The 25,651-nt window shown below is 39.5% G+C and overlaps 1 protein-coding gene across 1 annotated transcript in view; it reads right to left on the bottom strand.

Moving 5' to 3' along the window:
• Positions 1–25,651, bottom strand: part of IQCH (IQ motif containing H) — a 66,897-nt gene that overhangs the window by 18,105 nt on the left and 23,141 nt on the right. The window contains 6 exon segments of the mRNA XM_082060981.1: positions 42–328; positions 1,841–1,961; positions 13,759–13,950; positions 15,818–16,090; positions 20,128–20,303; positions 22,603–22,686. Of these exon segments, the coding sequence (XP_081917107.1) occupies positions 42–328; positions 1,841–1,961; positions 13,759–13,950; positions 15,818–16,090; positions 20,128–20,303; positions 22,603–22,686 (1,133 nt within the window).

Below are 25,651 nucleotides of genomic sequence, written 5' to 3'. Positions count from 1 at the left end.
CTCAGGGCGACAGTGTGAAGTAACATAGCTGCCCCACTCACCTGCTGCTCCATAGTTTGTGGATGGACGAAAGTCACAAAGTCAACGGAGAAGTAACCAAGCACTCCTTTCGATTTACAGGTTTCTCCAATTTTTAAGCAGAGGGAACTGAGAACTGCCGGATCAACAGAAGACTGCGGAATGGTGGTGCCAGATGATCGCAAAGGACCATCAGCATGGAGCTGCTCTCCGGAGGACACGATTTCTATCTTGCCTGTTGGCTCTATCAGCATATCCACTGTCAGGTTTGTGACTTTTTCTGCACACGGGAAGGCTTCTATCACACCACCTAGCAAGAAATGAATTAGCTGTGAAGCTGGTAATCAAATTCACATGTGATGCTCTTCAGAGTGCACAGAATGAAACCATCCCGCTCCCATTGTGCTCAGCCGTTGCAGGGAGGGCCGTTACGGAGATACAGTGAGTAAATAAGCGTGAAGGGAGCAGTGCAGCTAGAACCCAGGAATCTCCTAGAAGAGAATGAAATATCTCATTTGTTATAGCACTGCACAGTTCAACTAGTGGCTTTTGAGCTGCAGAGGCTTTGCAAGCAGTTCCGAACTATATTCATCCACATGAGAAACTTGGTGTGTAGGTGGGAAGGTTTGTACACAACAACTTCTAGCACGGTTTCCCACTGGGAAATCACAAAGAAAACTGCTTGTCACTCTGGATTTGCCTTTTTACTGCATATAATGCCAGAACTCAGTTAGGATAAACTAATATGTCACATAAATTGGTTTTATATATGTTAACTGGCATTATTTTTCAAAAGCTTTGAATCATCATCTCTTTCACAGATAAAGACGTATATGAAATGTATATATCCATTACATATAATACAAAACATTGGTAGGGCAGAATCAGCACAGAAATTTACTACTGAACCACAAACACTGCATCTTTTCGGTCCAAAATTTGCCATACAAATATAGGGCGTTAACATGTCTGTGTGAAGCCCGCTCCCAGATGTGCTGATTTTCCAGCGATCAGAGAAGGGTTTTATCTGCACTGCCTCTCCCAGACAGACCTGGGCTGTTCTGAGCTCTGGGCCAGTTGGGCACTGGCCCCCTTCCATCCGAAGGTGCCACGGGAGGGTTTAACGCCGGAAGCCCAGCTGAGGGCTCGGCACCACGCAAATAAAAACTCTCCAGCTATCAGACTGGAATTTTGGTTGGAGGGCAAGAGCAGGGCCATGGGCTGACGAGAGTCTGTGCTGGTCACCGTAAGGGACAATGTGACACCACGTTACGGGTCCTCAGTGGTGACACTGCCTGCCTGGAAGGCAAAAACTGGGGAGAAAAGCTCAGGTCTTCTCCAGGTCAGTTAAAGATTATGAGCACATTTCACTTCATGCAATGTATGTACAGAGCATCCAGAGTTCACATATCGTTCCCTTCCAGGTTGTATGGGAGAGAAACGGGAGTCTGGCAGGTGTTTGCTCACCAGCACCTACAAAAGCTGAAATATTCTCACATCTACCTATGTGCAAACTCACATGCCAGCGTTCCCTGAAGCCCTTTGCAAAGGGTGAGGGCCTCCAGTACCCAGGATTAAAGAGTTGGTGCTTAGTGATTCAGAATCACATAATCCAGGATTAATATAGGTTAAATGCTTGGATAGGACATATGAATGATAGAACACTTGCCTATAATTCATTTGTAAATGAACATTTGAAGCATCATGGAGAAATAATAGGAGATAAATATTTAAATGGGCCCAAGATTAACAAGAATATGGCATACAATATGGTATAATTACTCCTTATAACACTTAACAGCGACTTTGCAGTCTTATTTACCTTGACTAAGAAATGTTTGGAGGAATTTTTCCCATGTAGGGAATCGTTTCTCATTGACTGGCTGTACGTGCTGTGCTAAAAGGCCCGGCAGCTCCTGGGAGATCTTCACCAAAGCTGGCTCCTGCAGAAACAAATTAAATAGAACCACAAGCAATTTTACTACAGAAATGAAAACTGCTTGTGGGGTGATTAAAAACCAGGCCTCCAACAGGCAAAAAAAAAAAAAAAAAAAGGGCAAAAAAAATGTGGTTACTGTTTACCCACAGTCAGGAAGCCTTTTTTAATTTTTCTACTTCCTACTCCTCCCTCCTATTGGAAGCTGTCCTCTGAAAGACATACCCCCCTTCAGTACGGCATCTATTTCATGATAATTTATATCAATAATTTGATCTGGCAACTGAAAATGCTAAGCACATGGTAACTGCTTGGGGATCAATACCAGCAGTCAATAACTTCTACATTGTTTGTATTTTGAAGCTGCCACCTATTGAAATTGTCACATAGGCCAGAAATAGTTTTACTGATTCTATGTTTAAGCTCTTACATCAAACCAAACACCTTTTAGTTAGTTTAAAACAAAACAAAAAACTAGGAAGAATGATCAACTCAAAGTGTTTCTGAAGCAGGAGATATCCTTTTATACTCTCCAATCTAACCAAAATTCACAAGTGTATTTGTGCCTCTGGTCGAATCTGATGATTCATACTATAGGAGATAAATCAGCTTTTTCTGAGTTTCAGATTCTTTACTATGTTATCACACAAAACAAACCCATTAAATACAGAAACTGCATTGCTTTTACTGTTCAGAAACGTCCCAGAGCTACAGAAGCATATAAAGTGCAAGGACCCCGACTCTCTTGCTTCAGGCTCCTTTTCTTGCTGCTTCAGAAGCATTCGCTCCTTCCCCTGGGTCTCTTTGCTTCTGTTTTACATCCTCTCTCTTCAGCATCCCAAACTTCAGGAGATGACCAATCATCCTCTGATCCTGGCAATGTCCTAAGCCACATTCATATCATCTTGGGCTTTGGAGGAATGATAAAACCTTATGGCTAAAATCTAACAATAGGAGAAAAAAAATATATCTATTTTTCCAGACCAGTGAACTTGAAGAGATGGGCTTTGTCATGCAGCGCACAATGTGACGTAACCAAAAATACAAATTCAAAATCAGCTTACTGTGATTTATCTGCCAGAATGAGGAGGATGGGCCAATGACCAGGGAATCAACTTTGCATGTAGGAGCCCTAGATATACCTTGTTCCTGAACACAGTCTGCCTGAGACTTCAGGGAAGGGACTTTCTGGCTGTGCCACAGCATCTGGCCTTGAAAGGGGGACAATTGCTGTCCCTACCACACATGGAATTGAGAGAAAAAATGCCTTCAAAATATTGAGGTGCTTAGATAATGATGCCGATCTGGGGTATGTAGGCTCCTGTCATATACAAGGAGAAAAGATACTACAAAATAGTTTTAGCCAGTATACCATAAGCATCATGACCTTAACTTTATGGCAAAAACAAAGGACCACAAAGCCCGTGAGATCCAAGTTCAGAATTTACCAGATTCGGGTCTTGCACTGCTCATTTCCTTAAAACCTCTAAGGAGGAATTCAGGTTTTGGCTGTCTCAGCTGACCAGAACAACAGAGCAGGGAGCAAGTATCACTTGGCCTTGTCTTGATTTGTATTTGCGTTGAAATATTGCTAAGGCAAGAAGTCACGAGACTAGGTGATTCATTGCATGGTGAAAATCAACGCAGCTTTGGAAAGACGATGTGAGCCACGACAGATGTCACCGAGTTGCTGACTTACAAATCGGTTTGCGCCTCTGAGCGTGTTCAGCAATACCTCTGTCACACCGAGTCTCATCCCTGAGATCTCATCACTTTGGGTATTGTGCAATTTAAACAGAAACATTAAAAAAAAACCCAACAAACAGAAGAAGTCTGCAATGGTTGCCTGAAAGCTTTTGATAAATTACTGGGGAAAAAACTAATAATCCCAGCTGGATGCATGGAAGCATTTGAGAGTGCTGTGACCAAGCTCGTATCAGTAAAAAATAAACTACAGGCATGTGAACTGGGGTAAAATTTCCATGGGAGTTGAGGGCAGCTGTGCCAGCTCCATGGAGAAGTGCTGGGGACGGCTGTGTGTCCTTAAAACAGAATCACAGAGTCCTAGAATGTCTCAAGTTGGAAGGGACCCATAAGGATCACCAAAAGTCTAACTCCCTGTTCCTCACAGGACTACCTAAAACAAAACCATATGACTAAGAGCACTGTCAAGATATTTAGAATCATTTTGGTTGGAAAAGCCCCCCCAAGATCTTCGAGTCCAACTGTTACCCTACCCCTGGCACTACCCCATGTCCCTGAGAACCTCATCTCCACGTCTGTTCAACCCCTCCAGGGATGGTGACTCCACCACTGCCCTGGGCAGCCTGTTCCAATGCCCGACAGCCCTGTGGGCAGGAAATGGTTCCCAAGATCCAACCCCAGCCTCCCCTGGCACAACTTGAGGCCGTTTCCTCTGGTCCTGGCGCTTGTTCCTGGGGAGCAGAGCCCGACCCCCCCTGGCTCCAAGCTCCTTTCAGGCAGTTCAGAGATCAGAAGGTCTCCCCTCAGCTCCTGTTCTCCAGGCTGAACCCCCCAGGTCCCTCAGCCGCTCCCATCACACTTGTGCTCCAGCCCCTTCACATTTGAGATCCCTTTGTAAATTTTTATACCAGGTTTTGGAAATAACAACCCTGGTTTACCTGCACAAGAGCCCCAGCTTGACAGAAGCCTGCCCTGACACAGAGCAGAAGAAAGACTTGGCACCTGAGTCTTGAGCACCAGACCTCTCCTTGGACAGAGTTGTTTTCAAGGCTCACACATGGCTATGAAAGAAAGCTCCATAAAGTGGCTGCAAAATAGAGCAGAACTTTCAAACTTTACCATGTACCGAAGGGCACAGCTACCTGGCTCACAAAGAGGCCGTTGGTAAGACACAAGTTCTCCATTCACCTCATCTACACATATAGTAACTTTGTGTGCTGGTACTTGCTGTCCATATGATGGATGTTAGACAGGCAAGACTGTGGTACTAATAACTAACCCAAGAAAATCTGAAAAATGTTCTTGAGATCAAACCAAATGTGTATGTAACACTTAATGCCATGATAATCAAGGTGTTCATGGAAGGGAGTCAGGCAACCACTTTTTAAAGAGCAGCACCTGGGATTCTAGTTAAAGGGGTTTTTTTGCAACTCTAAGCTCTAAAAAGGCAATAATCCTGATTATAGGGAGTTTTAGTAGGCAAATTCAAGCCCAGATCTAACATTCGCTCATGAAGTCAAACCTTTTAAAAGGAGCAGTGCTTGGTAGGCTAATTTAATTTAAATTGGACGGTATCTCCAGCAGAGTTTACCAATGTTTTATCTCTTGATGTGGCCCAAACCAATTCAGAATCATAGGCTCAATGGAAAGAGAGCATTTGTTGAAATCTTTCACCTGATGTTTCTTAGCACCAGTAAAAAAGGAGCAGCCCAAGTACTGGTTACGTCATGGAGAAATCTTTCAATCTATCCAAATCTGCTTTGCACCTTTTTATAACAATGAATAAATATTACACCTTTTTTTCCCCAAGGATAAAATAATTCCTTACCCTTCTGCAAGCTGAATTTTGAAAGGCTTTCTTAGAATGGCAGTTGCAATAAAAAATTAGGACCAAACGTGGCACATGTTGAAGGCATTGGTAGGAAATCTACTTGAGACATCAGTCACAGAAAAGCCTGTTGAGAAGATAAGTAAATAGATAGAAAGAAGAAGTAGACTTAGAAATAGGAAGAAAGACCTGGGGACAGAAAGAGGCTGCGGAGCAGAATGCGTGAGAAAGACTTAGGGCTTTTTAGCTAAAAATCAGACTGAAAGGCAATTATTTAGACCTTGCAAGCAAATAGAGTGAAGAAAGTAACTCCAAATAAGTAAAGCTGCCTGGGCCAGAGAAGAATAAAATCAGCAGAGAGATCCTCAGCAATACAAACTGCCACAGCTCTGCTCAAGTCAATGAAGCTGAGGCAATTTATGCCACTTTAATGGCACTATGACAATTCATACCATTTATACCGTGTATCCTTTACACTGCGATCAGTGGAGCTCCGATAACTTATTCCAGCTGCCTTGGCATGAATTGGTCCAGTGCGGCTTATTCTGATGGTCTCAGCATCGCCAGCAAACGCGGTTATATTGGAAGAGGCCAGTGACTCTCCAAATAACCATCATTATTTCCTATTTTGAAAATTAAACCAATTTAACATTTTTTTCTAATTCAGACAGGTACATGCTGGCCAGAACCACAATCTACTGCACTGAACAAAACCATTTGAGATGTTTATAAAAATGGAAATGTTTTTGGAAGCGATACACTGTGAATACCCTATCTGCTCAAAGTTTGCATCCTGATTTAAAGCCCAGGCATTTAATTGTTAACTGCAAATTTTAAAATTAAAAAGTGCCAATTTTGCTTCCACGAGCTGGAAAAGTATGTTCTGATAGAAGGTAACATCATGTAAAACAGCCATCATTACCAAGTAACACAAATGTTTTTTGTATGTAAAATTGCTTTGTAAAATATTTGCTCCATCTGCTGAAAGTAGCAAAGACAATTTTCCCCGATAGCTAATGGCCCATTTCAGCTGGATGGCAAGCGATTCACCGGGGCTGCGCCTTGCATTAAGCAGGATGGCAAAAAACAGCGCGCAGAATTCTCCACTTATGCCGTATTATCTACTCGCTGCTTCCTGAGAGCCCGTCCCTCATTATCACGGCCTTCGCCGTGGATCAGCACACAGGACCGGGGTTGCTTCGACTCAAGAGGCTTTTTGTCAAAGCGAGGCACATATGCTATGCTTCAATACAAGAGCACAAAACAGCCACTTTCCCTGACGACAAGAACAAGGAGGTTAGTTCTCTTTCAACTTTCCAGCACTTAAACTGCTGTTCCTTTTTTTCACACCACATGGGGCCACGGTTTTCTCTTCGGGCTCATGCTGGCACTCCGCACGCTGAGGATTTCAATATATAAAGATCAAGCACTTATTTTAATTCTAAATCCAACTACGTACACACACACACACAAAAAGCAAAAAAAAAACCCCACTGGCCTAATCCACCCCCCCCTCAATTGCCTGTTCCATTGTAGACTTTGCTATTTGCCATTCCTCCATTGAGAAGCGCGTGTTTACATTGTGCCCCCAACTCCTTCAACATCTGCTAACAGACCAATAAAAAATAAATAAACCAGGATTGTTTAGAAAGAGATCCTTTCTATTTCCTCCGAACACTCCTAAACGGGCAACGGCAATATGCTGCCAGATCCCTTTTTGTCTCAGAAAACAATATACGCGGAGAATATAGAATTGCTGCAGCCTGTGCTACCAAAAAACAGACAGAAAGAGGATTTTGAATCTCTGTGAGCTTCTCAAATAATTTTGCGTGTCTATGCACAGCATGTTAGTTTGAGGTTAGGATAAATTTATTAAATGGTTTGCTTTTTCAATCAAAAAAATCCTGCATTGCTATTTTATGCATAAAAGCATGTCCTTTGCAGGGCTGCAGCACTCGTCTTTCAAGGTTCCCTGCAACTACCTTCGGAGCAAAGAAAATGTAACATAATTATCATAATCTTCAAAAAAATCTCTTGTTAAAAAACTCACGTTTATTTCAAACGCGGCATTTGTAAATTCAGGACACTGGGATGTTAATCCTCATACAAAATAAGTAATATTTGAATGAGACTTGTCTATATTTGAATGAGATCTCTGCAAATGCATAGATAGTACAGATGCCCTCAGATTAATAACATTTTTCTAATGATTTTATTTTTCTCTGTTACAATCTCTGTAAATTTTGTTTGCTTTTGTTCACTTGCCCTCCTTTCTGGCTCATATCTCTAGAGAAAGGATTCTAATGAATTCCAAAAATCTGATTTCAAAAAGAGAAAAGACATCATATAGATAATCCCCGTCACTTCCCAGGAATTTTGTCTAAATTGCGGAGCGGCAGCGCTAAAGGAATTGTCAGACAAAACCTGCATTGCGTTTCACAAACACCACACGGCTAAACTTCTTTCATTCGTAGAGTTGCCTCTGTGCTACTTTTTGGATTTTAGCAAAACAAACATTTTTAAAATAATCCAAGCAGGCATTTTATTGGCTGCAATAACATTAACGGATTTCAGATTTCTTTAGTGCTCTTGCTTTATCCTCTCCTTCCACGCTGTTATTGCGGCAAACTGGCACTTAAATTCAATTGATTCAAAATATTCAGGATCCATATGGCCTCAAACCCTGGAGCTGAAGTTCTGATATTGCCTCACTGCTGTTTTCCAGCATTTGCCTCTACTCCAGTCCCCAGATGGTGGAAGTAACATTTAAACCTCCTTTCCTCTGCCTTGTACAATAGACCTTGGCACCATTTCAACTGTTTACTCCGGTAATTAACAGCACTGATACCACAACAATTACAACTCCTACAATCTTAACACAATAATGCTATGAATTAGTGAGAGCTAATGGCTGGAAGGTATAGTGGTTCCAGACTGCGAGATCTGTGCATTTTTAGAATAAAATAAAAGGTACAAACAGCACGCTTGCGGTAGACAATGATTACCTAGTAATTAGTTTACACAAAGCTTCCTATTTAATGGCAAAACGCTGTAATTAACGCGTGACAGAAAATCAAAGGGTACTTTGTAAGCATATGAAAAATTAACACTGCAGGCCTATAGCTTTATGTACTGATTAGAAGCATATTAAATCAATAGGACATACAAACCCACAGCTTGCATATCTGATTATCTAAAGTCTTAAGAATGGATATCATGGCTTTAAATTAACCAAGGGATACAATTATCCTGCTTTATTTTACTGAGGATTTAAGAGTCACCTGAAACATCACTATGACAGCATCATAGATATATTAATAAACTGAATAAGAGCACTACAGTCTGTTCACAGAGACAGTGAATATTTAAACTATTTAGGATATATTGCTGACAGAGCGTTGCCCATGCTAGAAAACAACCTGCAACTCTATTGCTTTATAGCTAATCAGGTTCTTCATTAACTCCTTGGGTGCTTTTTTTTTCCCCTAAGAAACATCCCACCAGCTGGAAGAAATTTTAAAAGCCTGTCAAAATATTGCAAATTGATATTCTGTGGATCTGTCAGAATTTCTGGCCCTCTTCAGGCTGAGAAAATTACCACACCTGCAATTGCGAGTGTACAAACCCAGCAGCAGAGACGACGTCCCAAAGTCTGCCCGGGGGTTCCTCAGTGTTACACTAACACCAACTCCACTGCTTGCAGTTTATTCTGGTTTCAGTAGTATTTGTGGTGCTACCCCAGAACAAAGCTGGTGGCATTCCAAAAGGTGATGGGAGCGGTGAAAAGGAGAATGGACAGAAAAGAAGGAAAAAAGCAGTGTTGGGAGCTACCCTGTGTTCCCAGGCTGTCAGAAACAACCGTGTGCCAGCAATGCCATATTTCTGAAATTACACCTTTGACAGTATTACGGTTGGTTTTATTTTGATCTATTTACATCTGTTTACTCTTTACTCTGAATTCTTCAGTAAAGAAGCAAGATGTGATCTGTAAACTTCAGGGTTCTTAACAGGAATGCAATTCATTCAACCAGTAAAGAATATGCTCACAGCTATTCATGATTTTCAGATAATCACAAAGTTTATCTGTTACTTATTACAGGACTTCTGAAAGTTGAACACATATTTTTTTTTAACTTAAAAGAACATCTAGCATTTCACATCATTTTATCTTGGCCTTTGAAACGGTCATTTTCCAATAGCAATCAATACAAAATCTGCAACCAGTGTCTGAATGTTGCTTTATGCAACTCAGACCAAAAGTCATATTTCTCAGATTTATCACCTTTTGAAAATATGTTGATTTCCTCTTACACATTTTAGCGAATTAACCGAGATATAGTCTGTAAGGAAAAGAAACCGTGACAAAATCCTGTGACACAGCTGGAGGCCGCAAGATTCAAACACTCTAACAGTTAAAACACGAGGCTGCCCAAGTGTGCTAAATCACTTTTTTCTTCTACAACAGATATTTAATGGAGTGTTTTGAAATGGTTGTGTAGCCTTGGTCAGTTCTAATTGAGAGAATATTTGTTGCCTGTGTTTCTGCATCTTGTTTTAATCTTGTGTTTTCAGGTCTTTTCTTCTTTATCCCCATACTTACCTCCTTTTTGTCTTCAGTCTAATCTTTGTTATCTTTAGGATTGCTACTTGGTAAACTCACATCATGTTGCTGGTCCTGGTGGTTAATTAAGAGTTGCAGTGTAATAAAAGGTAATTCTAAAATTAATTTTACTAGTAATTTAACCTAGTGATTTAGATAGTATTTAGAGTTCTATAGTTATATACAGGAAGGGATCTCTGCATAGTCCTGTGTTATTTTATGTAAAAGGGGAACTGTTAAAAGAAGAAAAAAAAAAGGGCAACACTATCAGGAGGGTGATGTTATCTTTCATCTAAAAGGAAGGGAGGATGCAAGTGTTCTGAGAGTCTGAGGTGGCATTTTGAGCCCCAAGATTTGGAGTCAGAGACCAGGAGACATCACAAACTTTGACAAAAGTTCAAAAAGAAACAAAAGCACCAAATAGACTTCTGTAGACCACTTTTTCACCAGTGTCCATCTGGAATTCTGAGGGGCATCTGAGCAACTTTCTCCAAGGTCATGAAAAATGGCTGGATAAGTTCTGCTTAGCCCCCAGTCTTGTCTCTGATGGTGCTCACAAGTGGATGCCCAGGAAAGAGCATTTAGACAAGGTTCTTAGGGACACAGTTTAGTGCTAGAGTGAGCTTACATTATGGTTGGACTCGATGATCCTGAGGGTCTCTTCCAACTGAAATGATTCTATAATTCTGTTCTATGAAAGGATGAAATCAGAGTCAGCGTTTCCGTTCCCCAGATACTCTCCCACAACCTCCAACAATTTGCAACTCAGAATCCCTCTAAGCCAGAAACTGTCAGCAATAAGAGTCAATAATTTTCCATGAATTTATGCAGTTTTCCAGTAAGGGTCCATTTAAGTATAGGTGAGATTTTCCAAAAACGGACTTGCTGGCTTCTCAGCATATTTCGGAATACCAGTGAATAATAAGCATTGCAGACATCTTTCTCTAGGTATTTTTCTGCTGTGCACGGACTGAGTCTTTAACTGGTACAGAAAACAGGTTGGCAAATCATGCTCGAATGGCACAAGAGCATTTCACGCAGCACATAACGCCTTACATGCACATGTTAAACAGTTCAAAGTCTTATTTCCTCCCTACAGTAGTAATTCACATTGCAAGATACAATTAAACTGGTAAGGTGTCTCTACTTACTGATGTTTTTGCTCGTAACTGGGGCCAGATCTTGATATTCTTTAGCAAACTGAAGAACGTCTCCACAAATGGCCTCACAAGTGCCAAATGTGCATTTGTGGAGGCAGCAGTTGTCTCAATATTGAATATTATTAGAATCTGGGCCTCAGGATGAAATTTTTTCTCTGCTGACAGACTTCAGCAATGCCCAGTGGCATGAAGGCCTTGCCGAGACGTTCAGCATAGTTTGTGAATTCAGCCCTTTACTCAGCTGCAAAATAATTGTTCAGATAACTCAGATGCTGCATTAACAAGGTAAAATACATCGGTAATCCTGTCCCGCACTTCTGTTTGCCCAATGTTATCTTTGAAATGAGGAATCTAAAATCAGTCTCATTTTTAGATGGAATGGATTTTTACACAGTTCAAACTCACGAACTACATTATTTTTAATCTGTTGCCTACTACATACCAATGAGGAAAATCTGGGTATCGTGTCTTAAACTGCTATGCAAATGAAGCTATTTGTAAGTATTAACATAATATAGTGCTTACAGTCATATTCTCATTTCTAATAATTCTACCAGAATGGAGAGTCTTTTCACTGTACTCTTAGCCTGCAGGATAGTCTTTCATCAAGAAGCTGAATTTTTCAATAACCTGCCAGCATCCGTTTTGTATGTGGCAGCCTGTGCCGTTGACACAATGTCTTCATTATCAAAAGAAACAGGTCTACATACTGTAATAGGACATTAAAGCATGCCTCTGCTCATAAACTAATGCTTTGATGTTTAAAAGTGTATTCCTTAACAAAGGATGATTTTAATCCTCAGCTCTCAATGGTAACACTCATTGGAGACTGCAATTCATTATATATAAAAAAGGTCTCCTGTTCTACAAAAGAGGGCTAAACTTGGAAGGCAGAAAAACCTGAACACACATATTCAAACAAGATGCTCAAAATGGCAGCAAGTTTCATGTTTTGCCCAAGCCCACCTTCATACTGGTCTGGATTTATGGAAGCTTTCCTACTGGCTCTAGGAAATTAGGTCAAATACGTTATTCCGTATAGATTTTCCAACTTCTAACAAATGGTTGTGTTCAGGGCTTCTAATGGGTTGATTCCTGGTTGCATCAAAGCTCAACATAAATGCAGCATAAAAGGGAAACCAAAGAATGCCAGTTATCACTGTGTCCTTTATGCAGAATCACTTGGCCGTGAAATAATTGAAAAGGCACAGAAACACGAACACTAATGTTAACACCAGGTAATACCACATATACAGGGAATTTATACCAGGAAAGAACTAACTGGAACTAGTCCCATGGGCTCAGAGGTTGGGAGCAGGAGCTGGATAGATGAGTTTTATGTCCCAGAGAGCTCAGTGGCCGGAGATGCTTCTGCTGGCGTTTCACTGCTCGACTTGCACCAAGCGAGGGATCTTTAGCACATCAGAGAAATTAGCCCTTCGGCTTTATACAATAAGCTCTATTTTATAATGCGGAATTATTTGGTAGTTGTCAAATGCAGCAGAACTGTAATCAGCATAATTTGAAATTTTAATATACAATATAATTCAATCAAACAAAAATTTCAAACCCGTTTTGACCGAATTAAAAAAAATCAAAAGAGCTATAATGAGTAGTTTATGTAAATTAAACAATTCTTTCTGGATACATTCCTTCTGGCTTTAAAACCATTATATGAAGAATGAATTTGGCACAATATACGGAAATATCAAATGCTTATTGAAATTAACACATTTAAATACCAATGAATATTTAAACTACAAATAATTCTCTGAATGCCAGAACTAATGAAGTCTGGTTTCATATGGATTTTTCTGTGGTTGAAATGTATCATCTCACAGCTTCTCTCCATCATGTGGATTCTTTGGAATCTACTAGTGCCTGAGTTCATGCTCTACCGTTTCCCTCCACTGGGTATTTTGGGGATCTCTCTCCTCACCTAAACACCCGCTGTAATGAAACAGGCAGGAGTCTAATGATCTCTGAGACCTCAAGTGTTCCGGCGTACACAGCTGAAAAGAGCTAACAGGTTTAAAAGTTATTAGTGAGGAAAAATGTACTGAAAAAATAATCCTTGGAAAGCCAGATTAATAAGCAACCAGTTTGTATGTGGCTTCAAATGGATTATTGTTTAACCATATTAGTCCAACGCTTTGTTCCAATAATTCTAGGTTTCTCTGTAGTTGTAAGTGTGAACTGCCTATTTACTTTCATTTATATGTCCTCAATTTGAATAAAAACACTGTGTAAAATGTGCACATTATTGCATATGAGTGAAGTGTTATGACACCCAACTTATTCCACAGTTGGATGCCAGACATCCATTTATATTTTGGAATATTTAACTGTTTTATTTGAATTATTGTTATCTATTGCTTTGTACAAGCTAGTCTGGGCTCATCAACTCTGACCAAAGTCTTAAAATGAAAGATCAGAGGAAGACGTGAGGAAGAAGTCCAGTGGACTATTAAGAAGCCGTGACAACAAGATACCCCACTCCTTCGTTACTCACATGTGCGCTCTTCTTACTCCACCTCTCAGGGCTGTACCTCTGACACTCTTTTTGAAGCCAGGGGTAGCATTTCAAATGTGGAATAACATCACAATAGGCAGTGCCATTTCCTCCAGATCCCTCGTTCGCTTTAAACAGCCAGCGCCGCACATCCATATTGTCAACAATGAGCTGGCTGAGAGCACGAATCATCTGCGGAGCAACGACAAAGATATTTTACACTATGACAATATTAAATTGTTCCTCAATTTAGACTTCCAGTTCTAAATATTTGGACTTGAAATTTATTTTTTCTCGGAGATGCTTGTGTTGTTACAGTTCTTTTGGATACATAGGGAAAGCAACCTTCAACATTTTTTGATGAAGAATCTATGGCCTTTGTCCTTTATTTGAGTCCACCAAACCACACCCTTCAGTGGTCGGTGACGCTGTGATCTGCAGAGAGAAATTTGCTTGTCCAGGTTTTTGTCTCATCAGGATTTTAGGTTTTGGATAATCAGTATTGCTCAATAAATGTTTGTGATGGGGAATGACAAGGGATGGACTCCACGATTTGCAAAATCTGAGGAACAGTTGTGCCAGATTCTAACACCAGCCAAAACATCTGTGAAATTTTCCTACTGGAGAGTACATTATGTGGTTATAAATGTACGAAGGAGTTACCAAGCAGGCTTTATAAAAATGCTAATTATTTATTTGTGTATGTATACAGATTTAAATGACTTTAAAATGCCTTTTGCCCAGCTGGTGTAGGATGCAATTAGCTTCTTAGAAACTGCAAATGCCTTTGAACCTGGTAAAAGTGTTATCAGATCTTGTTGCATTGGCCTTCTGCATTTTTACAGAGGGACTTTTGTTTCTTTTTTAAAAATGATAACCTGAAATACAATTACACGTGTGTTCCAGCTGTTATTACTTGTGGCTTTTGAGAATCGCATAAATGTGTTTTTCTTGATGACTCCCCTACAGTAATGGAAAAAGATCAATAATATTGTAAGGACTGTACCAATCACACAGAATTATGTGCTATCTTTAAGTGAAAATTGAATTGTCCTTTAACATAGTGTCACCTTGCTTTGATTATTTAACCTAAAAATGTCAATATTTCATACAAGCAAACAACAGAAGTAGAACTTCCATAACACTGTAGTATGAATCAAAAATATTAGATCCAGATAAATTATTTAACAATAAATCAAAGAATTGTTTTTCAAATCGTTGATCATACATTCATTTCATCTACTATAGAAGTTGCAATTTATTTGTGTAGCTCAGATTGTTTTCAGTGTTAAAGATGATTAATAAAAAGCAAAGCACTGTGAAAAGCCTAAGAAGTAGGAATTCCTGCAAACCATGGCACTGGTTATTTTCCTGTATGAGATGTAGCACCACCATAAACATATTTTTTTAAAAAGTCAGTACCTGTCATACTTAGATTATTGCAAAATCAGCGTATAGAATGTAATACTGAGGCACTGAATAAACATATGTAAACAGAACATAGTACAGAAAAGTTTTGTGCCTTGTAAGTTTAGTTTAGTAACATCTTGTTCTTTTTTACTGGTCATGCTAACAAGACAGGTGAATTTAGCAGTGGGAAGCCAGGTATGAGGTAAAACTCCAGTTGCAGATATGCTCAGTGAACCTCAATTTGAACGGATTGACTTCCTAAGGGGAAGAAATTCTCCCTTCAATAAATACTAAATTTTCCCAGAAATCCTTGTTATATTTTCAGTCACTGATAAAATTCCTATTAATTTCATTGAGGCCGTGACTTCATGGAGCAGCAACAGAAACTGTTTGAAATAACGGAACCAAACGCCCTTACTTATCCTCAAAAAAGAACATGAAGAACACCAGAACAATTGTGTTTCTTCCTGACGAGGATACAAATTGCACTTAACGGGTGAGATACAACCAAAAAAGAAGCAACCTCATACATTATTTAATTAAACCCAGTTAGGGTCTAATCAATGTTATAAATTGGATGAAGTTTGTGTCCTATCGAGCAAAAAGAGGCATCTGCACGAGGACACATCCTGGCCCACGTCCTGCTTACCTGGTCCATGCTGGAGATGTCAGACTCTCCAGGAGGGGTTGGCACACGAGCGCTGGCAAAAATGCGTTTACTTCCAGACTTGGTACTATAGAGATGAGCCACTTCTGGCACCGAGCCCAATATAGGGACATTTAGCATGTCAGCCACTGCTAAATCATCTTTGTGGGGAACCCCTCCTATAATGTAGGCATCTCTGCTCTGGAGAAGAATTTTTATTTTTTGGATTGTCTTGGGACTGTACTTCAGTTGAGTGGCCAGGCACATGTGATGCTTCTGTATAAAGATAACATTATTCTTGTTAAAAGGTGTTCTTCTCTGTTCCATGAACCTAATTTATAACATTGCACACGATAAATACATTATTAATAGCAGGCTGGGTTATGACCTATCCTGTAGCTTAGCAGTTTAAATTGATAAAAGCTGTTGGGGTGAGGCTCCATAATCGTGCACATCTTTAGTGTGTTGGAAATGGGCTCGCTGGGAATAGAACTAATTACTACACATCTGTATTTATTTGATCCATGTGGAATTACCCTTCTGTCAGTCGGCAGAGAGGCTGGTGGCCTTTGGATAATAGTGATTCATCTCAGCAACACTTCTGGCATGGTTTAACTCTAAAGCTCCTAAAAATCAATACAAAAAAGAAGAAAAACCCCTATAGCAGGGATGGTATTTCACCATACAGTTCACCAGTATTTTAAGCGATTGTCTGAGAATAAAACACTTTGATTTACAAAAGCTTTCACTGATCACATTAAATTACTGGGAATATACATTTCCATTACACAATAGTTCTGATAGCTCATGTGAACACAGCTGCAGAGCACTCAAAGAGAGGGTGGGATTTTGTTGTTTAAAATAAAGGGGTCTCAACTTCAAGAAATTTTTCATTTCTTCTAAAAAAGAAGATCTATTCTGAACAAAGCTACTCATGACATGCTATAACCTCTAAACTTATACTAAGAATATTGGTCATAGCAGGTGAAACCTCAAAACTATTTTCTACAACATATCATATGCATGGCCTGCAGATAACCCAATTATCTTTCCAAAGGTATAGAGGCACCTCGAGGTTGAGACAGACAGGGATGGACATTATACAGCAATAGTACAGACACCTCCACTGCCATAAATTGCCATAAACAAATAGTCATAACAAGAAGGAAATCTTCCCATTGAGATTTCATCTAACTTAAGCCCTAGTCAGGAAAGTAAGTACTCCTGGATTTGCCAGGAATTTTCAGGAGAACCCAGAGTACTTTCCTTCAAAGTCCTGGACTGGAGAACCCAGAATGTTTTCCCTCAAGGTCCTGGATGCTCCTTCACAGGGGCTGAAGTATAAATCCTGATTCTACTACTTGGATGATGACGACAGCGGAAAAGGAAATGAGAAGCCCCTGGAAGTAGACAAAAGGAATCCCCTTTTGTCAATACCAAACACACAGCTCCAAAAAAAGCACTCAAGTTTCTCTGTAAAGAAATCAGACATACTGCAAGGAAAGTGAGGATATAAGTCAGAAAAATTAGATACTCTTCAACATTCTAGTAGGAAAAAGGGAGTCACAGAAGTGTAAGGGCAAAAAGAACAACAAACAAGTTTCCTGGAGCCTTTTCCTTCTGTAAGTTTGAAAACCGAGACTCTTCATGTTCCGATTGATTTGTTCCCTCTCTCCTGGGCGTGGTACAAAAGCAGGAGATGGCCCGTTCAGTTGGGCTCGTGGCCGTGGAGAGAACAGGATCAATTTCCAGCCCCGGTCACTCACTCCCTGGGGCCACGAGTGGTGATGTAGGGGCGAGATTTGCTTTGTGTCTCTCAATAATGGATTTTACAGTTAATTAAGGAGTGCAGGAAACAGGCTGTAAAATCTAGTTCATTCCTGCTCCGAGTGGTACAGCTGCCATGATATACAGTTGTGCGAGTGAAAGCAGGTAAAAGCAAAACTGAGGAATCCTCAGAATTCCAGCACGACTGCACAAAATAGTGGTTGGCAGGTTAACAAAAAGCCAGTTCTTGGTTCTCTCAAACCTGTTGATTTTTTTTATAAACTTCTCAGGATCAGAGAAGCCACCCTTGGCATCAGTTTTACTATTAATATGATGAGCAAAGTTACCACTCTGCTGTTTCAATGTGCAGCTAGTAGAGAATCAGGGTAGGGTCACCTTTTGTTAGAAGTGTTTCATGTTGCACCTGGATGCACTGAGTCACAAGAGGACACTCTAACAGCCAGCAGCTGTCTAAGGACAGGGGCATTTGGACACCCTTTTCTCACAGGACTACGTGTGTCTGGTGTCTTCCAGATTTTCCTTCCATCCAGTTCCATCAGAATATCCAGGAAACTGGGCAAGGCTGATTTGTGCTTCTAGAGTTGCTCAAAGGAGCCTGCTAAGGTGGCCTTCAAGCCATATGTTCATATATTAGGGATATATGTAGATAGATTAGGTACAACAAAGGTTTTTCATAACAGAAACCATAACCCTTACAGACGAAATGACAGCTAAATCCACATCCTCTCCTCACAAAAGATACATTTCTTGGACACATTAGTTGATAGATGGTAAAGAACATATGCTCAATGAAAAGAATGTAGGTTGAGGATTTTGCATACGTTGCACTGTGCTGAAGAGCCAAGGGGATACCTCAGCCTGGTGTCAGGTAAAACCCATGATTGTAATTGTTAGGTCCCTTCATCAGGGCATGTAAACGTTTCCCAGTAAATCACAGCTGCACAATAAATTTTCACAAAGCTGTTCACTCTTTTCTTTCTGGAAAAGAAACTTTGTTGGGAATATTTCAACAGAAATGGGAAGAGGGAAGGCTATACACAAGAGACGCATGCTTGAAAACAACCTGCTTCTACAGCAAAACTGCTTCAGCCAAATCACCACGACCAAAATAGTCCATGAGAGAAATGTTCCATTCCCGGACAGCCTGTCCGGGTTTAGCACATTTTTATCCTTAATATGATGTGTTCTATACAATATTTTTAGGATGTTTTATGTGGAATGCTTATTAAAGCTTCCAATATTTGATAGGTATTGCTGGAAAAATAAGCAGTATCCAGATGGAAAAAAAACCCCAGCTACAATTGTCAAACTGCAATTTAAAAAGCAAAAATATATCACTGGTATTTATCAAGGATTTACCACCCCAATAATTTTACTTCACAAGGTGAAGGCCCAGCACAGGCAGCTCTGATTCTTGTAGGTTTCTAGTGTTGAGATAAAAGCACAATGCTAAAGCAAAGCCAGCTCCTAAAAACACAAATATCATCTCTTGATGCTTTTTCTCCAGCTTCAGAGAAAACATAACACATTCATATCTACAGAATTCATTTGAACTATGGCAAAACCATCAGTCAGCTCCGACTCGGGGTCCCTCCATATACAGCGAAAGAGCTGAGCACTTTTCTCACATAGATGTTTCCAGACTATTTCAACAGAAAAGGATTTATCCACACATGCGAGTGTTTTGCTGAACAGCTACTATAGAACTACATTTGAAAAGCAACACATTTACAAAATATAGAAAAGCTTATTTACCTTCTGAAGCCATTAGTTTGAATCAGTATATGGTACAACAAATAATTGTTCAACAAAATAACTAGAAGAGGGTTACTAATATATATTAAAAACAAGAGCAGGGCTTTAAGCATAGACCCTGGAGATACAAACGGACCCCTAAGTTTCATAAAAATAAAATCTCAGCTAAGACACTATAAACTGAATATGTACAATATAAAATTATTCTCCACTGCAGATAATCTTCACTGCACTGTAGTATTTTCAGAAACATTGTGTGTAGTGTACATTCATTAAAATCTCTTTTTAGACCATGGACCACATGGATTTAAAACTTACTTGACAGGTTTAGAACTAATATTTCTATATTATCTAACCTATGCAGTTTTAAGTTCTGTTCTTTAAGTAGTTCTGAATTGGATTTAATTAAAAGAACACTACAAACACACATATGATTGAATACTGGGCTGCCTGGAGATTAAGTTTGAGTAATAAGAATGGTTTACTGATATGATTTGCTTAGAGATATAAATCTATCAAGTTCCCAGTCCCAACTATATAGTAAGAAGGGACAGTGGTCTACAAATAGCCAATATAGGACTATCTCAACTAAGTCTATAAAACTAAACCGGGATATTTATTTCCAATGCTCTAACTAGTAGTCTAATCAGTAAAGCCCTTAAACTTGCAGTAATATTTCACTGATGTGTACCAGAGCGTTACAAGTTATAAAATTTCCAATTTAATTTTACTGCATCCCTCAAGCTGTAGTAATTAGAAGACAAACTCACAGGGAAGCTGTTTATAGCTTCAGGGGTGAGAATTTTGAACCTGTCCTGCAGGTCAGCCATGTCCTCAGGGTTCCCAGATCTAACAGCTGCCTGCAGACCCAGGAGTTTATTGTAATACCGCAGTAACTCCTCACTCAGCTGAAGGGGGCAGATGTAGATGACGTCCACGTTGGCATCTAAAACAAAGGGGCACAATGTTCATTACTGGAAGAAAGGTAGAGTCTATTCAGAACAGCAATCTGAGAATTCCTGATCATTTGCTAACAAATAGCTTGCCTAAAAAAAACCCACTGAAAATAAAAATGAGATCCGTAATTCCCAAATCTTAGTGGTTTAACTGCTTTTTCTGTGCTTCAGCATTTCTCTGAAGACAGGTCAGCAACCCAAGGAAATAGCTAGTTTTCAGAATTCAATTCTGCAGAACATATTGGGGGCAGAATTTTGCAAGTGTTGCAGGGGGATTTATATGCACGACTCACATTAACATCAATGGGAATTGCACACTGCTTTAAAAAAACATATCCCATTAACTTCAGTAAATTATAAAACTGAGCAGTTAAGTTTAGGAAAATGATGAAATTCCCTTTTCATACGCTGCCTGGATTTTGTACGGCCTGTTCCTATTCTTGTCCTGTCCGTACAAAAGCTCACAGCAGGACACCATTAATAACTATCGCTGAGCGTGTGAGTGTGCAGATTAGCGAGTTAAATACCACAGTGTGAAAATCTGTTTTTCTGCATGTAAAACAACTTGGGCTGAAAGACAGTGTATACACAAACACTTAGAGGTGAGAAAGTGGCATTCTTTAATATACACTGGTTTGGGAAATTTTAACTACTCTGCTCCTCTAAAATATTAATGTAAGAGATGAGTTAATGAATTAATGGGCCTTGCAACAGCAATGGAATATGCTGCCAAAAAGCACTGCTAGGTTTTGATCCAGCTCCTGCTGAAATGGGTAGGAAGTCTTTCATTGTCTTCACTGGGCACAGGAACAAGAGCCTGGAAAGTGCCAACTGCTCCCACACGGGAAGGAATCAGAGGCAGAGCACGTATCGGACTAAGGAAACCCTGAGCCTCATGTTGGAATAAAATATCCCACATTCACTTGATCTAAAAATGTAAGGCCAGAAGCTCAACTGAAGCATTTTAGTAGAACAGCATCTGACGATCAGCCCTGTATCTGAAGCTCCAACAGAGCATACATATATATATATAATACAATTCATTATCGTATAAATTTTTAAAATAATTAAAAGAACAGTTCATTAGAACTGGTAGTCAATACTCTGTTGTTTTTAGGCATTTACTCAGAGCTGCAAAACAAGCCTGAAAATTTACCAGCTATGGTACAAAAAGACTCCTCGCCAAAATGGGCTGTGATGCTGAATGGACTGCACCGTCAGAAATGGAGAAGCCCAGGAGAAATTGTTGAATAAAATGCTGCAATACATTTTACTACTCTTAGCACTGCCCTATAAAGAGATATACAAGTCTGCATTGGACACGGTGGGGCTCCAGAGACAGATTAGCTCATAGCAGATTACAACAAGCAAGGAAATCCTCTGGTACTCTAAAGAAAAGGAAAATCAATATGGTAAATATCAATGCTCTTCTGCCAGGCACAGGTAAAGCATCTGATCTAGTTAATAATTTAGGTAATGTTTAACTAGTTTGTGTCTTACTCATGGTCTATTTTACAGTAGAACCAATTTTCATGTTCACAGATTTAAAATGAGAAAATGCCTGTTCAGTGTGTTGACTTTATCCCTTTAAGTTTGTAACTATCATTTTAGAAACAAACAAAAAATCTATGTTAAAAAAAATAAAACTATTGCAGAAAAACACTATTAGTGCCTAGATAATATATAAAGGCAATTACATTATTATTTTAGGCAACTGTAAATTTCTGGATCTAATATATTTTTGTTACGAACTTACTAAGTGGTATTTATAAAATAATAATGATACTGAAATATACATGAATCATGTAAAGCATGTCATTCCAGGGAGCCAATGAAGTTGGTCACTGACAAATAATGTTCTTCACTGCTCTGCTTAACAGAGGACTGTCATTCTAGGAAAAACTTTTAAATGCATGTGTTTTCCCTCATTTACTAATTAAAAAAAAAAATCAGTTTAAATAAGGGCTTGCTCTTTTCTAGCACATCTCTCCATATGAGCCTGAATGAACACTAGAATTAGCTACCTAATTTTGTAGAACACTAAACACTTTTGATCATTTGTGGTGCTCAGCATGCCCCAGGGTGAGGCTGCTTTACCTTAGCACAGAGCTGGCAAGAGTCAGCATTGTTCTTCTTATGAATAACATGGGCAGGAGCAAGTGCCGTAGCAGATAAATTACTTTGAGCTTATCTGTTCTCTATATTTAACACTAATACAAAATGTCCTCATCGGACATTCTATGGGCAAATAACAATCAAAAAAGAGGCAGCCAACAGCTCATAACGTACCCAGTATGTCACACAGCCTCCCCATCTGCAAGTTCTGCTGGAGAGCGAGATTGGGAATATGCTCACGGGTGCACTGGGAATAGCCTGGAAAACAAGTAAAGCCCCCCCGCCGCAACCTGTCTTCAGAAAACCCATGGTACATATTTGAAAGAAATCCGAATTTTGGATTTAAAAAAAGCTGAAATAAAAAGATTTTAAATCCCAAATGTGTTATAGCACTAATTACATCAGCTGTATGAATTTACTTCTATTAGTGAACTGATGTAACATCATGTTTTTATGTCATGAGATTTTAAATACAGACCTAAACATTCCAGACCTATAGAGCTTTATAATTTAAACTTGTAGACTGAGTATTTTGAGTCTTCTACATTGCTGGATATTTTTTTTTTTTAAACAGTGAAAAAAAATGACACCATCGTGAAGGAAGAATCCTGGTACGTTTCATCTTTCACACAGATAAAAGGCACCAAAGCCACTTCATTAAGGAGATGTCGCAGTGATACCTGATCATTTGCTGCAGAGGAGGAATGAGGGGCAGCCTGCCTGAGCTTGGCTTATCTAGTTAGGGACAGACTTCCAACTGATTGCACACTCACATTCCAAAAGACTGCAGTAAATGCCATGACCGCTGTGACTATAATCTCTAATCCTGTAATTTTTAAATTCAGCTAATTCTAAATCAATCAGTGTGTATATAGAAACACACACAACTGTGCAACATGAGTTGTGAGTCACAACAGCTGTGACTGAATCCATAAGGAAGTTCAATGTAACATTCAGCATAAAATCTCACCTGACCCACTAACAAAATCCTCACAACATTTCACATTTCTGCACATTTCCAATTATTGGAAAGTGGAAAGTAGCTGATTTCCCTACTCTAAACTGTCCTCTTGAAAATACATGTGTTTTCAAGAACTAAATGGAGGCAGAAAAAACAACATGCAAATATCACTTGGAAAATCAGTAATTATTTGAAAGGGATAATAGTTGAAGTAGCAATCAAAAGTCAGAACTTGCATGTTGCTGTGGTTCTGCAGATACACTAGAGCATCACACCAACTACCGCATGTACTCTTCTCAGATACGTTAATAAAACATATTAATTCACAATATATTAGCTGCCACTGACATGACCCCATTAGATGTAATGAGAGGAATATTCACTCCTTTTGAATCATTCACCTTCCGATGGACATTATGAACCACGTTAATCCTCACACCTGATACATTTTGAACATGGTTGCTCAGCTGACAATGCTTATTAAAGGCAGAGGTTTAATATTCCTTTCCTTGCAGTTTACACAAAACTAACCCAAATGAACTCCGTGTACTCTGATCATACTCTATGCATTCTGTATAACCTGTGCCATCATCTCTGGTTTGTTATGTACAGCTGCTCTGTGTATCACTAACATTTTGCTCCACAGCATTTGGTCTCAAATGCATGAAACATTTCAGATAAATTTGCATTTTCCAGAAGCCAAAGCTCCTATCTGGATTCAAAGCACCGCTACTTTAGTTGATCTATACCTGCAACCTGGCTAAGTTAAAACTCAAAATGGAGACAGTAATGGGGACAAAACACTCGAGGATGTGGCTGCTCATTTGCACGAGGCATCAGCGCATCTCAGCAGCTCACTGGTGGGGCTGCTCTGCGGGAGGGGCGACCTTGCAAAGCAACATCCAAGAATTTTGATTTCTGAGTTCAGTGGTACTGACAGGACACCAAGGGCCTTCCTTCCTCCTTCACAGGAGTTTTACGGTCGTGTGTGTGAAATGACTTCAGTGGAATGCTCAGGCAGAGTTATGGAAGTACTAAAATAAGAGGTGTTTGAATTAATGGTAAAAGGACGTGCTTGCACCTCCCCTTCCAACTTCAGCCATGACCTAATGCCTTTTAACTACTATTTTCTTAATAAATTTGCTAATCTCTAAGTGTCTTCTCTCAACAAACAGTCCACGACAGTTTTCAAACTCGCCTTTGGGGCGGACACAACGTGCCAGTTTAAGTGACCATGGGGCAATATCTGATGTGGAAGGAGGAAAACGAGCTGTCAAGGATTCCGCCATCTTGTGCTTCCCGTGCTTGGGAGAGGTCTAATTAATAATACCCAACTTTTCTCACCATACTTGTCACACCTACTGTTCAACTGAAACTGCTTTTCAAAAGGATTCATGTGTCACACATGAGAAATATACAGTAGGTTATATAAGGTGACAATTTATTGTAAATGTCACTATTCAGGTAGAAAGATTGATCATGTCACATAAAAACAGTTGAATGAAAAAAAAAAAAGAAACAGTATTTGAAGCCCAAATACTACACAAGTGTATTCATCCGTTAGAGTGTGGGAGTAAACCTGATTAGAAAGTTCAAATTCCTTTTTCCCTACAATACCTGGCAAAAGTGCTAAACAATCTTTAAACAACAGAATCTACTTACTTTTTTAGCTATGCTAGAAATGCAAAGTTTTTGTTTTGGTGAAATAAATGGAAACATTTGCTCCTCACAGCAGTATAATTTAAATCCATCGCTATCCCTTCTCCTGGATTATTTCCAGAAACTTGACAAGAATCCAAAACTGTTGTGAAAATGAAGACTGGTGAGAAATTCACAGTTATGACTGTCTCCATTTGCTGGAAATTCCACTTCCATGGGAAGAAAACGCAGAGTCTGATTTGCCCTAAATGCTGATGTCAAGGAAATGTGAGTAGAGAATTTCAGGCTCTATTTTTGATTCACAAAACTGAACAGAGAAACCGCTAACAGTGTATCAAACTCCTGTGTCTTGGTGTTTATCTGCTCTGCCCCAGTTCTTCTAATTTAGACACATTTTTACGATTACCCAGACCCAGATCTTAAAAAAAAAAAAAAAAAAAAGTCCTGCTGAAATCAGCCATCATTTTGCATGTTTAGTCCTCTTAGACTGAAACAAATGTTAGTTGTTTAAATTGTTCATCTTCCTAGAACTCTGCTCAAACAGACTTCTTAACTGTAACATTTGATAAAGAAAAGGCGGCAAAATATTTCAGGGTATTTAGC

Source organism: Streptopelia decaocto (genome assembly GCF_964273445.1).
Source record: "Streptopelia decaocto genome assembly, chromosome: 9".
NCBI classification, from domain to species: domain Eukaryota; kingdom Metazoa; phylum Chordata; class Aves; order Columbiformes; family Columbidae; genus Streptopelia; species Streptopelia decaocto.
Note: the sequence above shows the minus strand (reverse complement) of the source record. Positions and strands in the feature narration are given on the sequence as shown.